General features: G+C 40.3%; 1 protein-coding gene across 2 annotated transcripts in view; it reads left to right on the top strand.

Annotated features, from left to right (window-relative positions):
- The window catches only part of HSPA12A (heat shock protein family A (Hsp70) member 12A), a 56,505-nt gene extending 44,445 nt beyond the window's left edge, over positions 1-12,060 (top strand). For both annotated transcript variants that reach the window (XM_074591237.1, XM_074591236.1), the window contains exons 7-12: positions 505-676; positions 3,478-3,564; positions 4,162-4,266; positions 5,365-5,623; positions 7,438-7,541; positions 9,000-12,060. In XM_074591237.1, the coding sequence (XP_074447338.1) occupies positions 505-676; positions 3,478-3,564; positions 4,162-4,266; positions 5,365-5,623; positions 7,438-7,541; positions 9,000-9,634 (1,362 nt within the window). In that variant the 3' untranslated portion in view covers positions 9,635-12,060. The remainder of the gene's footprint in view (positions 1-504; positions 677-3,477; positions 3,565-4,161; positions 4,267-5,364; positions 5,624-7,437; positions 7,542-8,999) is intronic.
- The last annotated feature ends 4,836 nt before the right edge of the window (positions 12,061-16,896 follow it).

Genomic DNA, 16,896 nt, shown 5'->3' with positions numbered 1-16,896 from the left:
ACTGGCAAAGTGCATCCTATATTCCTAGTAAGCTACATGGTGTGGGTCCATTTCAGCAAGGACTATATGTATCTGGGATATAAAGAAAGGCGTACTTAAAGTATCATTGTGGGAAGGAGAGGCCAAAAGTGTTCCTTCATTTCTTAAAGGAGGCTGGGGCCCCTCTTAGCATGCAGATTCACAGGTTAATTAGGAGTTCAGGTTTTAGGCCATTCATCACAGGTTTCAAAACGTCTTTCTTCCCTTCTCCACCCGTAACGCACACAGCTGCTCAGTTAGACCCGTAGCATGGTAAGAGCATGCGTACTTCCCTGTTCCAGCCTGTGAAGTTGTGCTATACATTGTGGGCAGGAGGATTCCCAGACCAAGACCTTTAGCAAACGGCAGCAGCTTCTTTACGCGTTGAACTCGGAGGGCTGACCTAGCTGAAACCGCGAGCTGGGGAAAGGCTTGGTCACTTGCAGTATTTCCCACCCCATTTCTCTGATCGATTCTCTCTCACAGGCAGGAATGGCATCTCCTGAAAATCCCGAGCAGTTGATCATTGCCCTGGAACCTGAGGCTGCCTCTATCTACTGCCGAAAGCTCCGCCTGCACCAGATGATAGACCTGAGTAGCAGGGCGCCTGTCAATGGGTATAGCCCAAGTGACACTATTGGAACCGGATTTACACAGGGTACTGCTTCTATTAACTCACTTCTTTACATTCATATGCCTAAGTTTGCTTTGTCCATGAGGGCTGTTTTCTTAGCTTTTCTTGTTGTCTTTGCTCTCTTGAAATGTTTCAGGCTAGCATCGGTTTGCTTTAATAAACTATTTTGCTGTTTAATGTAATTAAACTAGTTTAGGCATTGATCCAGCAGACGTGTTTGCGTGCACTTGAATTTTAGCACGCAGGTAGCTTCATTGCCTTGCCTTTACTAGGATGTCGTGGGAGTCGTTTAGGAGGGGCACGGTATTTTCACAACAGTATTTTTCTGCCTTGATTGAAATCGATACTTCATGTTGGATCATTTTTTTAATTTAATTTGTTAGAAACAATTATTTGTTCAATTAGCTATATTGTTGAAGCAATGTCACATAACTGGATCTGCAATGAGGCTTTGAGTCTGAAGCGTTCCAGAGTTTTGGCAAATGCTTTTTGATGTCATCTTTATGAAATATGATTAATTATTTTCAACACTCAAGGGAATACAAAGTACTGGAATACAGCCATGAATTTACTTATAGAAGAGCAACTAGATGTGGCACTTCTGATTTTTTGACCTAGGATCTCTTGCTAATGTCAATGTTTGAAGACTGACTAATAATGGGAGAGAGAGATTCGGCCACAGTGGCAGTCACTTGCCAAAAGATCCTTCATCACCAAAGATTTTTAAGCTTGATATCCTGCCCGAGATTGGAGGAAAATAGGAAAAAAAATAAATAGGAAACCGAAGAAGCAGTAAGCTGTGCTTGCTGCATATCAGGTCAGATTTCCCATCTATGTGTATTGTAACAGTTGCACTGATATCGGTGCTAGTGTGTCAATCTATCCCAGAAGGAATTTTTCAGAAGAATTTGTATCCTATCACATTTACTAGGTTAAAACATTACAGGCAAATGGAAGATTAAAATAGTAAAGCTATTCCTGTGGTTACCGGAGGGTATTTTTATTTTTTTTTGGTAGACGGAATCACTGTATCATTTCTGATGTCCGTGCCTCCCCTAGCCAGCACTTGTCAGATGTGTTCAGTGTTAAGGAGGCCCCCACAGAGCACAGGACACAGTCCCTTTACAGGACACAGTCCCTTGAGGGGCCCCTCGCCTTCTGTCCCCCTCATTCATGTCCTGAACCATTCCAGTTCCATGTGATCTTACATGAACTCGCTTTCAGGCTACACAGGGATTTGCCTCTGGGAAAACAATAAAAGAAAAGAGTTTCTCCCGTTAAGGTTTTGAAGCTGGGCAGAATCTGTCGGATCATGGATATCTGCTAACGGGCTTATGCTTGGACGAGGGGGGTTACCATTCTCCTTCTTGACTTTGTATGGTAAAAGCTATTGGGGGTGAGAAAGGTTTTGTGTCAAAATTAATGAAAACAAAGTTTGGAGCGAATTAATATGGGGTTAGAATTAAAATTTCATAAAGGCATGGCAGGCGCCCAAGACAAGTTGAGAACAGATTAAGCAGAAAAACCCTTTAAATATAAACAGAGAGAAGCACTCCAAGGACCATATTATTGCAATGAAGTCAAAACAAATATTTTACTGTTCATAGTAGCCAGGATAACCTTACTTCAGTCGTAGTTAAAGACTGGCTGTTGTGCTCACTTTTAGCCCGCAGAAGTGAACGAAAGGACTCCCGTTGACTTCTGTGGGGTCTGTGTCAGGCCCTTGCTTGGACCTGGTGCTTGTTCTGTCACTGAATGCTTCGTCGTTGAAGCTCTCGCTGTGTGCTGCTAAGTCAGCGCAGCCAGGCTAATGTCTGCATCAGAGGGTCTTTATGGGGAGGGTAGGGGTGCAAGTGGAGCCGCTGGCCTTTTTCTCATGATAGGTACTATAGAAACAAGCAAAAAGCATTCAGTGATTTGCGTGCTGATTTTTTTTTCATAAAGAATGGTATTTTCAGGCATGACAGGATGCCTCTCTTCTTCCGTAGTGTTTTATAGAAGTGCCTTTGAAGGTGAATGAAGGTTACAGGGGGAAAGATTTTTTTTTTTTTATCATACAGTTGTAGAGGTTGATTAAAGCATAATAGGAAAGGCTCTCACTACTCTGCTTTCTCTTCACAGACTGTTCTGCATCTTTTAAATGTCTAAGTAGCAATTAAGTCTTGTGAGTTAACTGATTGTTATAATAGTATTGCTAGATTATGCTTAATTTTTAATTGGTGTATATTTAAAATATTATGAGGGTCAGACTTGGTGATCACTGTGGCCTTAAGAAGTTACACATCTGAGAAGCAGTGCTTTTGGCTGCTTGTTTTGAAACAGACCGATGTTCTGAAAGGCTCAGGAGGCATCTTTGCCCAAGAACCCACAATCAGCAGTGGCTTTTGGAGAGGTGGGGAGAGTCTCCCCGGCCCCGGGCTGCGCAGTGGGTCTGGCAGCGCGCCGGGGCTGCCGCCTGGCGGCACGGGCTGCGCCGAGCACAGCTGGCTGCCAGCCCGCCTGCTTCCAGGCAGCACTTTATAAAAAAGAATATTAAAAAAAAAAAAAAAAATCTGACCCGTTTATAGCTTTCATGTTAAGTTATTGGTTTTAATCCAGTTAGTATTAAGGAAGATCAGTGTGGCTGAAAAACGTTTTTCCTTCTTTCTAGGAACAAGGTTATAGTGTTCCTGATTCTAATGTGATAATTAGTGTTCATTTGTTTTGTTAAGAAGTGGTATGTACGGATCTGTCAGCCTGCTTGCACTTGCTTCCTGCAGCTTATGATATCAACTTCTTCATGCTTTCTTATACTCGGTGATTTTTTTTTCTCTGTCAATGACTAGCTAAGGAACACATCCGTCGTAATCGACAGAGTCGTACCTTTTTGGTGGAAAATGTCATAGGAGAGATCTGGTCCGAACTGGAGGAAGGTAGTGTCCTTTCTTGAATAAACTTTGCTCTCGCTGGTTTTATAATGCGGGCAAACATTGTGTTTCCCACAAATGTACTGTGCGCTGCATTGTTCCCATGGTTATAAATAGGAAAAGAAAAAAAATACAAGTTTGTGTGTGGCTGAAGGCTGAACTGCAATTCTATATGCTATGGCTGAACTAAGGCTGAACTGCAATTCTATATGCTCTAGCAAAATATGGTTTATTAAGGAGATGGTAGAAAGGCATCTAGCTTTTAAAATGCAAACAGAATATTTTCCTCAGAATAGGCCTTGTAAATATGCCATAGTGTTAATTTAGTAGCCCAGTAGAGTGTACACCAGCAGCACGAGCAAGCCCACTAACCTACTTTTCATCTTTGCTACATCGATAGCCTTTGACATCTGAATTTCATATTTGTTATCAGTCATTGTGTTATAATTACTAATAAAGATCAAGTCTTCAGCATAGACATTCATGACTTCCAGTAAGTCATTATCTCTCATGGTGCTAATGCCCCTGAGAAGCTTTCATTGCAATATGCTGTTGTGATAACGCTAATGTAAATACCATTTGCCTATTCCTTTGGCAAACTAGGTGACCGTTACATCGTTGTTGATAGTGGAGGAGGCACAGTGGATATCACTGTCCATCAGATCAGGCTCCCTGAAGGACATCTTAAGGAGCTATACAAGGCAACAGGTAATGTCACTTCTACTGCTTGCTTTATTTACGTAATATGTTGACTTGTCAGTGAAGGAAATGTATGCCTTTATTATTCACTACATTTCACTAGCAGTTCTTCCCGAAATAAGACCAGCATTCCAAATTAGCATAAGCTAGCTGCTTGTCAGCAGACATGGGTAAATCACTTAACGCTTCTGATGCTTTTGGATGGTAAACCTCACATTGGGAGAGCAAGAAACTGCCGTCTCCTGTGTTATTCGCTCCCAGTCAACCCATGAACTCCTGCCATGGTCCTAGTCTGACTTCTGCTAGTAGAGTCGTCATCTTCGTGTCATTTGAGGGTTCGCCTGTGTATTGTTGGTCTGTCCAGGTATTCGTGGCTGTGCTGTGGAGATGTGAATAGCTGTGTGTCACAACAAGATCCTTGTAAAGTGACTGTTGGCATAACAGAAGTTTCCCTACATTTAAGGGGAATCATATATTCCAGTAATTTCACAGGCAGCGTAACAAGGAGGGTCTACCATCCCCTGGGAAAAGTGTGCAATGATTGGTCCTCAACAAAGATACAAAGTGCAATTCCTTCAGGGGTATTTGCTTTCTGAGCTCCAGATCCCCTTAGACTTTGTCCTGTGGCTAAGCTGTTAAGCACGTGACTCAGCCTGTTATTTGTTGCTGTGTCTCTATACCAAGTTAATCTTCATCTGTACGGTTCATCACTGAGCCTTCTCAGTCTCGGGGGCTGTAAGACCTCAGGAAACAACTTAGTAAGAGCAAATGGACAGTGTACATCAAGTCTGTCTACTTCTAAATATGAGTCCAACCCACACCTTGTCGTGTGTGGATAAGGATGCCTTTTGCTCTGCTTCTGATAAAAATGTTTCTGTTTTATAGCGGTAGTGTTGCAGTGGCTGTGATGGTATAGGAGTAAAAGTGAGGCAAAGGTAAGATTATGTTCTGTATTAGACCAGCTGTTACATTTAGGAAAGATACGTCTTTCTGTAGACCTTCTCCCATGAGAGTCCTATTAGAGTCTATCATCTGATGTGTATTTCATCAACTTGAAATCTAATAAGCAGTTCCGAATATTAAAGCTGTGTTTTGTTTGTAATACAGGTGGGCCATATGGTTCTCTAGGTGTGGACTATGAATTTGAAAAGCTCCTGTGTAAAATATTTGGAGAAGATTTTATTGAGCAATTTAAAATCAAGCGTCCTGCTGCCTGGGTAGATCTGATGATAGCATTTGAGTCCCGTAAACGGGCAGCAGCTCCAGACAGGACCAATCCGCTAAACATCACTCTGCCTTTCTCCTTCATTGACTATTACAAGAAGTTTCGAGGTCACAGTGTAGAACATGCCTTGAGGAAAAGCAAGTGAGTAGACAATTGAACCCAAATGGATGCAGAATTAACTACTGGTAGCAAAGACAAATAATTAAAATATCCTAATTACATGTAGACTGAAAGATAATAATATAAAAATGAAATATAAGGATGAGAAAATGGGATTGCCTGAGGTGCAGTTTCCAGATGATCAATCATCTCTTGCAAAAGCTTTTTTATGCAAGACGTGCACTCTTCTGGTATTGCTTTCTATGACTTTTGTTAGGCCACCACTGCATCACTTTCCTGGGGAGGAGAATATTCTGCAAATACTACAGAATATCAAACCTTGCCAGCTATGTGGCAACACATACTGAAAAAATATTATATTGAAAATAGTGTTTGTAACCAAACTTTCAGGATTTGGAAAACGCAGATTTACAGCAGCCAGAGCCTAAAAGATACAAAAACGATTATCAATCGAGCACAGATCCAAGCCAGACTTCTCCTGCCATATATTTTGAGTCCCTTACGTGTTAATTAGGAATGTCAGCTCAAATACAGAATTTGATGTTAGTTACCTAGACCCTTAATTTTTAGAGGCCCGGGCCCTCTAACAAATCCAGGATCTCAAGTGAGATGTATAAATGTGTTCATGGCCTGAGGAAAGTTATTAGCAATACCAGATCACTAATGAAAACGTATACTACTGCAGAGAGCTCTGCAAGGGGAAAGCATTCTTCTTTTGAAGTGATGGCAGGCTTTCTTTTCTAGTATTTTACCAGTTATATAAATAAAAAATATAAAAATATAAAATAAAAACCATATAAATAGTTACATAAAAATGACAAGATCATGGGCTGCTATGAAAAAGGAAGCGAGGAGAAAGCAGAAGTGGGCATTTTGCATCTTTTGAAATTATATACTACAGGAGATCAGTGGCATAAAAGAGAATGACCAAGAGAGCCTGTGAATCTGGGACAGAGTGCTTGGGACCTGAGAGCAGAAGACGTGATATTTAGTACCTGTACCTTGGCTTCTTCCTGCGTTTTTTAATCCAGTGAATGTTGAATGTAGCATGCAGGCTGAAACTCCTGCATCTCTTTCTATTGGCAAATGTACTTACTTTAAGCCTAAATGACTTGGAATCTAGCTCAGAGTCACTTCCTAAATGAGACTGAGGTTTTGAAATCATTAAAAATTTCTGGAAATATTCCCCCTCACAAGACCATCTCCTTCTTATTAATAGTCTTAATGGCGAATCTTAGAGACAATGATAAATATTCCCTTCAAATAAAATGAAATTAATTGGATAACGGGATAGAAAGAGTATAAATGTGACAGATAGTGTGCATGAACGAAAAGGAGATTACTGAGCTATGTGTATCAGTGATGGACTAACATAATGCCTGTATTTGCTTAACAAATGTTATGCCTCATTAAAAATGCTGTGCTCCCATCTGCCTCCTGGGGCTTCCCATACTTGCTTGTTTTTCTTGTGTGTTTCCAGTGGCTCTGGCCTGCTACTGCTATAATCTAAATGTTGCCCTTCTGGGGATGAATCAGTGCTGTTTCAGATGAGCGAGCACTGGATTGACTGCCAGCTGTTTCAGGAAGCAGCTGAGCATTGGTAACGCTACAGAAGGCAATCAGGCAAAGAAAACAACAATTAGACAAGCAAAAATAACAATTCTCCCTTGAAATTTTACATTGCTTCAGTTGGTATGGGGCTAGGGTGAAGTGAGCCACTTTTTTCCAAGCAAAATGCACACAGATTCTGTAAACTCATTCATTTATTTATTTAGTGTGTCTTGCAAGTGCTTGGGTGTAATGTTTTAATGTCCTTTCTAACTGTTCCTTTCCAGTGTGGACTTTGTGAAGTGGTCCTCCCAGGGAATGCTGAGGATGAGCCCGGATGCAATGAATGCTCTTTTCAAACCTACGATTGACCAGATTGTTCAGCACCTTAGTACGTATCTGCATGTAATTCCACTTCCCAGCTGGGCTGAAACTGAAGCTTTGCTTACCTGTTTCAAACCAGTAACTGGAATGAAAGTCAAACAACCCCCTAGTATCCACCAAATGTGGGCAAGGAATTTAGTTTTGAAGCTTGTAGTTTTCTACTAAGTAGTTAGGAAAATAATAAAAGGACATGACGTAACATGTATTCCTACCTAGTTCTCGTACTGGTTATTGAGGGTGATTCAGTCCTGTTACTGCCAAAGCTTCCATTATTTTGTACTTCCAGGGCTGCGAGCATTAGAAGGCTGAAATGCACCAACTAACCCAGATCCTGCTTTTCTTTTTCCTGTTTCAGGCAACAACTAAATAATGCCAGAGTTTCTGATAATAATAATAATGCTAGTTTCCGATTATTCCTGCTATTAAGACCTCTAGTTCATTTCTTCTCAGTGGAAGGTCACATTTGTTCATGACCATCCAAATCACTGACATCTCAAAAACGCAAATAATAAATGACGCATCGTGGTAAAAGTACTTCCAGGCATGGCTTAAGCAGCACTGAATTTATTTATGCAGTAATGGAAAGTGACATAGGCTTGTTGGGAAATTTATTATTTGAAGTCTTCCTGGTGGAAGAATGGATTTGTGTTAACTAGAGTGTATGTACTGAGCAAAGTATTGCTGTTCTACACATTACAAAGTGGTAATTGAATCGTATGTGGAATGGAATATCCAACTTTGCTCACTGTATGTGAGGAGTTATTAGGTAGATTTCAGAGGTGACAACTTAGACAACTAGCACTGAACAGCTGATATGTGAGCAGGGAGGGAGAGACCTAGAATTACAATAGTTGTGACAGATAAATCAGTCCTGCTGCCTCAGTTATTTGAACTAAGGGTGAGCCTACAGCGGAACCGCATGATTTTCTTGAAAGTAGGGGATTTGGGCTTAAGCTAAGAAGGAACATCTGTAAAAATGTAAGAAGGTATTATTTTGCAGATGGTACTTATTGTGGTTAATATGACTTCTTAACTTAAGGTGACTTCTCTGGAATGCAATAAAGGGCATGTGAATCAGTTAGGCTTGGGAATATCCTACTGATACTTGAAGTGGCAAGATGATGACTGTTTCCTTACTACCTGTAATGTGACTGTCAGGATTTCTTTGCAAGAAATCTGTCTCTCTTTACTAGTAGAAGCTAAATAAAAGTTCTGTTTTAAACGCCACTTCAGAAATATTGTGTGTTTTGAGGTAAGTTTACATTCACAGTGAAATACAGTATAGAGGAGACTACAGAAGTGGAAGTGGTGCATGCTGAGAGTGGCAGCGCGGGCATAGATGTGGCAGTTTCAGATCTTGTGCATGTGAGTGGGCCATTCAGGGCACTCAGACATTAGGAGTTTCGCCTGCATTGCCTTGTCGTAGTAGATTTTTCCTTATTGAATGGGCTCTGTTTCTGTTTAGGTGATGTGTTTGATAAGCCAGAAGTGACCAATGTCAAGTTTCTGTTCCTGGTGGGTGGCTTCGCTGAATCCCCCTTACTCCAACAAGCTGTCCAGAGCGCTTTTGGTTCAAGATGTCGAGTCATCATTCCTCAGGATGTGGGGCTCACCATCCTCAAAGGAGCTGTTCTCTTTGGTCTAGACCCTGCTGTCATCAAAGTGCGGCGTTCACCTCTCACCTACGGTGTGGGTGTGCTCAATCGGTTTGTGGAAGGGAAGCATCCACCAGAGAAGCTGCTAATCAAAGATGGCACGCGCTGGTGCACTGATGTCTTTGACAAATTTATCTCAGCTGACCAATCTGTAGCCCTTGGAGAAACTGTGACGCGCAGTTACACACCTGCCAAACCTTCTCAGTTAGTAATAGTGATCAATATCTATAGCTCAGAACAAGATAATGTCAGCTTCATCACCGAAGCTGGAGTGAAAAAGTGTGGCACCCTTCGCTTGGATCTCACGGGAACTGATGCTTCAGTGCCAAACCGGCGGGAGATCAAAACACTTATGCAGTTTGGGGACACTGAAATCAAAGCCATGGCCATTGATGTTGCCACATCTAAAAGTGTCAAAGTTGGTATTGATTTCTTAAACTACTAGCTGCCCATTTTCCCCACCACAGCCTGTTTGTGAGACTGATCTTCCACTATTCCATTTTTTGACTTTCATATATCACATAATCAACTTGAATTTCAGCAGGCTATATGAGAACAGCTTGTACGGTGGGGTATGTCATGTTTGTGCCCTTTAATGACCAAAGACTGGATTTTGAAAGACCCTTAAAAAGTTTTGGGAGCAAAAGTTCCAGAGGTAGTAAAAGTTCCCAAGTTACTCAAGCATGCTTAAAGATCTACCTTTAATAAGTAAATACTGATTATTGTTGGGTCCTGAGATTAGTTAAAAAGATATAAAATCGTAATCTCTTTGCCTTGTTCCTCTTCCTCCCACGAAAAACTCGCTAACCCACAAGGTTGTTGTAGGGGAAGTATCTGTGTGGAATATCTGTTTAAACAGCACCATCCTCTGGCGATGGGAACAAATGAGTAGTCCATGGTATTCTTTTGTTCTTTTGATTTTGCCCTGTGCTTTCAAAATTTTAAGTGCTGAAAATCAATGACTTAAAGAAATATTTCTTAAATTCTGTGATCGCACTGAAAAGAAAGTCCTCAGAAATCCTTAAAATTAAGATTTAGGATATATATATATATTTAGGAGCTTACATTGATTTCTCCGATTTGAAAACAAGGCCTTTATTGTCAAAGCTCTCAGTTGTAGCATTACCTTCATGATACTTTGGAAAATTATTAAGAACAAAGCTATTTCCCTTTTGAGTCTTCTAAACTTATTTTTATTGGTCTCCATCTGAAATGATAGAATCACAGAATCGTTGAGGTTGGAGGGGGGATATCCATAGACTGTCTGGTCCAACCTCTCAGCTCTAAGCAGTGTCAGCTAGAGCAGGATACTCGGTCCAGTTTTGAATATCTCCAAAGATGGAGATGCCTAAACTCTGGGCAACCCGTTCCAGTATTTGACCTTCACTTCAAAAAAGGTTTTTCTTAAGTTTAAAAGGAATTTCTGGAGTTTCAATTTGTGCCCATTGCCTCTTGTTCTTTCACTGGATGCCTCTGAGAAGTCTAGCTGAATCTTTACCCTCTTCTATCAGGCATTTATACACATTGCTAGCATCTCCTGAGCCTTCTTGAGTCTAAAGTCTCAGCTTCTCCTCACATGACAGATGCTCCAATCCCTTAATCATCTTCATGATCCCTTGCTGGACTCAGTCCAGTATGTCCATGTCTCGGTTGTACCGAGAAGCACAGAACTGGACCCAGCACTCCAGATGTGGTCTCACCAGGCTGAATAAAGGGGAATAATCACTTTCCTTGCCCTGCTGGCAATGCTTTTCCTAATGTACCCCAGGAAGCTATTGGCATTCTTTGTTGCAAGGGCACGTTACTGGCTCACGCTCGATTTTGTGTCTACCACAGCCCTGAGGTCTTTTGCTGCCAAGCTGCTTCTCAGCCAGTTGTCCCACAGCACGTACTGGTGCATGGGGTTATTCCTCCCCAGGTTCAGGACTTTGTGCTTTCCTTCGTTGAACTTTATGAGGTTCCTGTCTGCACGTTGCTTCAGCCCGTCGAGGTCCCTCTGACCCGTCTGGTTTATCAAGCACTTCTCCAAGTGGTTATATTTCTTTTCTTGTTAATCCCTGTGTTAAGATTTGGAATTACAGTTAGATGATGGCTGTTCAGGAAGATTTAAACTACGTATAGAGAGAAAATGTCCAGATCAGAAGTACTGTAATATATTTTGAGTAGCAAATATTTTAATGGAGTAAAATATATTTCTGGGTTGAGTTGAATGGCCAGTAAGGTGGAAGGCAGAAGCCAAGAGAATGAAACTACAAAAAGCATTAAATAAAGCATTCCTTACATGGCTATGAGCATACAACTCTAACGCAGGTGAAACACAATGATGGTCATGGCAGCATCTTGTTTTCTAAATAATAACTTTATGGAAATGTTTTCTTAACCATGTTTACCTCAAAAATTTCTTCTGCAACTGGAACAGTTTTTATTTTGCCAAATGCTACAGGTATATAACTTCTGAAACCTACAGTCTATATCTACCATGACTTGACAACTTCAGATTCAAATCCAAATCCCGCTCCAGATTGGCAGACCGATGCTAGCCTGTAGAAGCACGCTAAATGCTGAAACTTCCAGAGCGTTTATACAGAGCTGCCTGATTACCTGCTGGAATTCATTACCATTTTGAAACTTCACAACATTAATTGTTAAACTAAACCTTCCTTTCTAAGTTGAGCATGAGTTAAATCCATTACTGACACTTTTCGGAAGTACAAGCTTTATCAATTATTTCACTGATTTATGTTCCAATAGCCAGGAGTTTTGCCACAAGGGAGAACTGCAGAACTGGTCTACTGCATTTTGCCATTGAGTTTGCTGTGTCTTCTGCAGAATTCCCTAGTTGAATGTGAAATCTGTTCTGCATTCAGCTTTAAAAAAAAAAAAAAAAAAAAAAAAAAAGAGAGAGAGAATAAAAAAAAAAGGACTATGGAGAATGCTAGTCACAGTATCCGGCTGGATACTTTCTATAATTACAAAGCGTGCTTGCTAGCATTCAGTTTCCTGCTGCTTGCTAAATGCTTTAAAAGCTAAATACTGGGATTTTTTGTGTGTTGCTTTCCATGGTTTACAAACAAGACAAACTTTAAGATGAGTTATGAACAATATAATTTTATGTATATACAATATTTAAATATTGTACAGACTCTTTCTTTCTACAGTGCTATTTTCTTGTATAAAAAATGCACTTTGCCTCTGTTGATTTCATTCAGCTGTTAATTTTAAATAACATAGTTTCTCAATCAGCTTCTGTAATTATAGGCTTTTAAAGATGGTAAGATATGAAATGTAAAAGGCTGATCTTATAATAATAGGAAAGAAATGTTGGTCTGTCAGAGAATACAACATTCTTCCTGCAATGCAAGTCATACCAGTTAAGCATATTACACAGATGCATTAGTACGTTGCTGGGATTTTCATTTCTTTGTTTCAGACGGTGACCATTCCATCTCCAGCAGTTCATCATAATAATGGATGAATCCTCCTGTAAAACCAAGTTAAAATTTTGACTGTATGATCTGGATATGCAGCTTCTTCCCTAGATTTGGGATTTTTATTAAGGATCTTCCCTAGTTTGAAATAGAACAAACACAAAACTACTTTCTAAAGCCAGGCGACACTGATTTGTAGTAGCTGCAGGTAAGACCCCGTCTCTGCCTACCACTACCACCTACCAAACCGCAAAATTCGTAAAGAAAAGCAGGCTTTGGTATCTTTGCATCCTGTGTTAAACTGAATGGGTCCAATTCTGCACAGATTTGTTTCCAGTGGCCTTAGGTTGACACAGAATTTGGTCTAATAAATGGCTGCAATCTCCCCCTTTCCCCTCTGAAGAGGAGCCGAACTGCAAGATCAGGTGGGCCGTGACTTTTGTGCTGGTTTCTGCCTGTCCGCAGGGAATGCTGAGGGTGCTTTCTGCAGCTCTTCTGAAGCATAGTTCCCTGCACAGTAGCGATTCTCCCTCCTGTCGTCTTCTCCTTTTGTAAGATTCCATCTGAATCCAAGCAGGGGTTTGTTACTGAAATGACCCTCCTGTAACTGTAAACGTTTGCATATTTTTGCACTTCCTCATTCAGTCTGATGAGAGCACCATCAAACTTATCTTTGCAGAGCACTGAACTACTGAACAAACTCCCAGCTGTCCTTTTTTAAATCTAAGAATGGAAAATTAGCTTGTCTCTCTAAGGAATTAGAATTGCACGTAGAATATTATGGTGTGGTCTGTAGTCAATAACCCAGTTAAACAACTTTACCTTGTAAGTGGCATGTGGATGCCCATTTTGATAAAGGATGTTAGGCTGTAAAACTAATATGAAATACATTAGGAAATGAGTCATTTTTAGAATAGTAGTTATGATACTTTTGCAGGAGATTCCCTGCAGAGCGTTTTTTTGGGTAGGGGTTTCAGATGACATTGTGCAACTTAATGTTGAAAAGACAAGGCCTGCTGTCCTTAGGGAAAGCAGAAGTTTTGCTTTAAGCAGCAACTTGCAAGTTTGGGTCCAAGTTATGTAACTCTAGGCTGAAAGTTAGCAGCTGATTGTGATAGAATGATGAATTGTGCTAGAATATGATAAATGTGCCGTGATGGTTAGGACAGTTTACATTGGTATGAATATACCAATATTTATATACAGGAGTTTTAATGCATTATTATGAGAAGGCTAATTATATATTGCAGAGATTTAATCGCCAAGATAAGCTGCATATTTATGGTATGAAGTGGCTTAAGCGGATGAATAATATAAAAGTTGTTGGGCATAACGTCACAGTACTCACCTGCTTGAAATAGTCTTAAACTATATTATAAAACCAACCATTGTGGTCTTGTTCACCTCTGTGCAAGATAAATTCAGATTTCACTGATGTTTGGAGCTGTTCACAACTTGTCTGGATTGTATCTTGAGTGTTCTTGTGTCTTCAACCATGTCAAATAAAATACAGTAAAACCAATTTATCTTTTTGGGTGTTACTATTTTTATGAAAATGACTATTAAAAGGAACCTAATTTATTTTGAAAGTGAGAAAGGTCAAGTTGTTATACTTGCATTTGGATACTCCTTCATACGCGTAACTGAGCAAAAGTGACATCAACCGTATGTACTGGTTATCAGATTTCTTCAACCGTTTAGATGTGTGGACACCTGGAGTCTTGGCCAAGGGCTTGCAGGCCCCTGTGCAGCACACACAACTCTTCGACAAAAGGCTGCTGCATTTTTAGTTCACTTGTGTCCTTTCTAGGGGGACCCCGTATGTGCCCGAAGTAGAAGTTCACTGCTGGGGATGACTCGGCTTCCGCCAAAGTTGGTGTAGCTCCGAGTAGGGCGTCTGTTGGAGTTAAGACAGAAAGACTTTGGGCAATACCAAAAGCAGATTAGGTATTTTCTGATTCTCTGAGAAAGCGAGGAAATCAAATATAAAAATTGATATATCAGAGAGGACTGTAGTCTCTTAGGCCTTGTCAAAGGCTGGTTTATTGCTAAAATTGTATTTTCAGTCCAATAAGCTGGCCAATAACAATGAGAGTGTACATCTTCATGTGTTTCTAGATCTAGGAATGTTTAGCAAGGTCCAGCTGCACTGCAAAAAACCTTGTATAACAGTTTGTGCAATATTATGTTTTTCTGCTAACCATTGCAGGCAGTGTCCCTCTAAAATGCGTCAGTGTTGGCACTAGCTCTGGAGGCGATTCAGTGGTGTGTGTGACCTTAGTCTACGATGCTGCTCAGACACAAAGATGCAGAGAAATGAACTGAGGTACATAGCAGCCACTACACCCAACTTCCACCTATTTGCTGCAATGAAGATGTTTTACAAGTGCTTTATGACTATAATTATAAACACCATCCTAATAGGCTAGGTACTGTATTTAACTTGTAATGAACTTGATTTCAGCTAAACATTCAATTAATGTTACTAGTACAATGGGAAATATAATTACAGTCTTCAGGGACACGTTAAGAACCAAATTTTGCTTTCAGTGTTCTAGCGCATTGCTCTGGTTTCCAGGGGAGTATCATGTATGTGCATTCACTGGCAGAAATTTGCCCTTTTGCTGGACTTTTCTAAATCTTAAGTTTTTCTCATAGGAGTGTGTTTATATTTAAAGTTACAGCCCCATCTTGATAGGAAGGAGCTTGTATAAATCATCAGTTCTACCAAGAAAGATCACATAAATCCTTACTGAAATTTGCAGATGGTGTTTTCGTGTTAATAGCCGAGCAATAAAACAACGTATAAAACAACCTCAACAATAGCAGTGTCCAGCGTCCCCAAAGGGATTCTCCCCTCCCCTCAACATTAAACACCACCCAGACGTCTGTCTGAAGGACAATGGATTCAGAGTCCCCTTACTCGGTGCAAGAGCTGCCTGATTTTCAAGAGATGCAGCTTGGATAAATCAGTGAGAACTGCAGCCGCTTTGGTAACTGGGATTCAGGCCTGTTATTTGCCAATCTCACCTGGTACTGATGTTTGAAAACATGCATTTACTTTATTAGGAATAAATTCTGTTTTATTAGTTCTCATTTCTCTCTCCCTCTGTTCTGACACACAGAGACATTTTTGTGGCGAGACTGCTGTAGAGTGACAACAGGTTATTGGCGGGGCAGGATTTTGTGCTTTTGTGCCTTCCAATTAGAGATCTGAAAGTGGGTATTCAGACAAAGGGAGAAGTTTGCACTGCAGCCTGGAGCAATTTCTTGCAGCAAAAGCTGTCTTGAAAATGCATCGCAGCAAACATCAGGAGCGATGACCAGCCTCTGGGGAGGTGATGTATTTGTGATTCATTCTGAGTTCATGACAGTTTTGTTTAGATACGTTTGACTTAATATGTGGATGTGCTTATGGATGCGCCTTGTTACAACACACAAACGTCTGCATTGACTTCATTGCCCGCGTGCTCAGGAACCTGGCACAAATTTGGCTATACTACTGGATTGAGGTACACAGGCAATGCAGGAACCATATTTCTCAGATCTTGGAAAACCTAAATACAGAAGCTGTAAAACAGTTTTGTTCTAGAAAAAACTAGTTTTTCTAATGTATAAGACAGCTTTAAAAAGTGAGTCAATATTTGAGTTTCATGGATCTAAATTTTGAATTCTTAGGAAACAAACAAATCATTCAAAGGAAACCTTAAAGTCTAAATTCCCAGAGAACATGCTCTTCATCTCTTCTTAAAACATTCACACCTAATTGTACAGAACGTGAAATCACTGTTCTAATAGTAAAGACAGTATTAGTAGTAAGTGGTGCCATTTCTATTACATCACAATGTAACTCCTACCTTTACGACAAATTTCACTGCAACCGTAATTACTTGCTACTGATGAACAGATTATGTCCCTCATGTTTTAATTTATATTACGTTGTAATTCTTCTATAGCTTTCCTTCCAGTTCTTTGGACTCTTACAGAAGTTGAGACCCTTGTTTCCCTCTTCGAAGTTCATTCTTTCCAAACATTTTCTCAGACTTTTCTACTGAAATAAGTTCAAACTATTGAATATCTTCTCTTGGGAACATAACGTCCAAACTCAGATGTGCCTTTGGCTCTTAAATGCATCAAGCTGAACTGCAATCCAGGCTTTTCTTCATCTTAACCAGAGGTTGTCTTGTATTGCCATTTTTCATTGTATTTCAGTCTTACAAAGGATGGCCCGAAAGCCCATTGTGCCTTGATAACCTTTCACTGCTATAAAACATTCCTT

The sequence above is a fragment of the Larus michahellis genome, chromosome 6 (genome assembly GCF_964199755.1).
Source record: "Larus michahellis chromosome 6, bLarMic1.1, whole genome shotgun sequence".
NCBI classification, from domain to species: Eukaryota; Metazoa; Chordata; class Aves; order Charadriiformes; family Laridae; genus Larus; species Larus michahellis.
The sequence above is the reverse complement of the archived record's forward strand: the minus strand, read 5'-3'. Positions and strand labels throughout refer to the sequence as shown.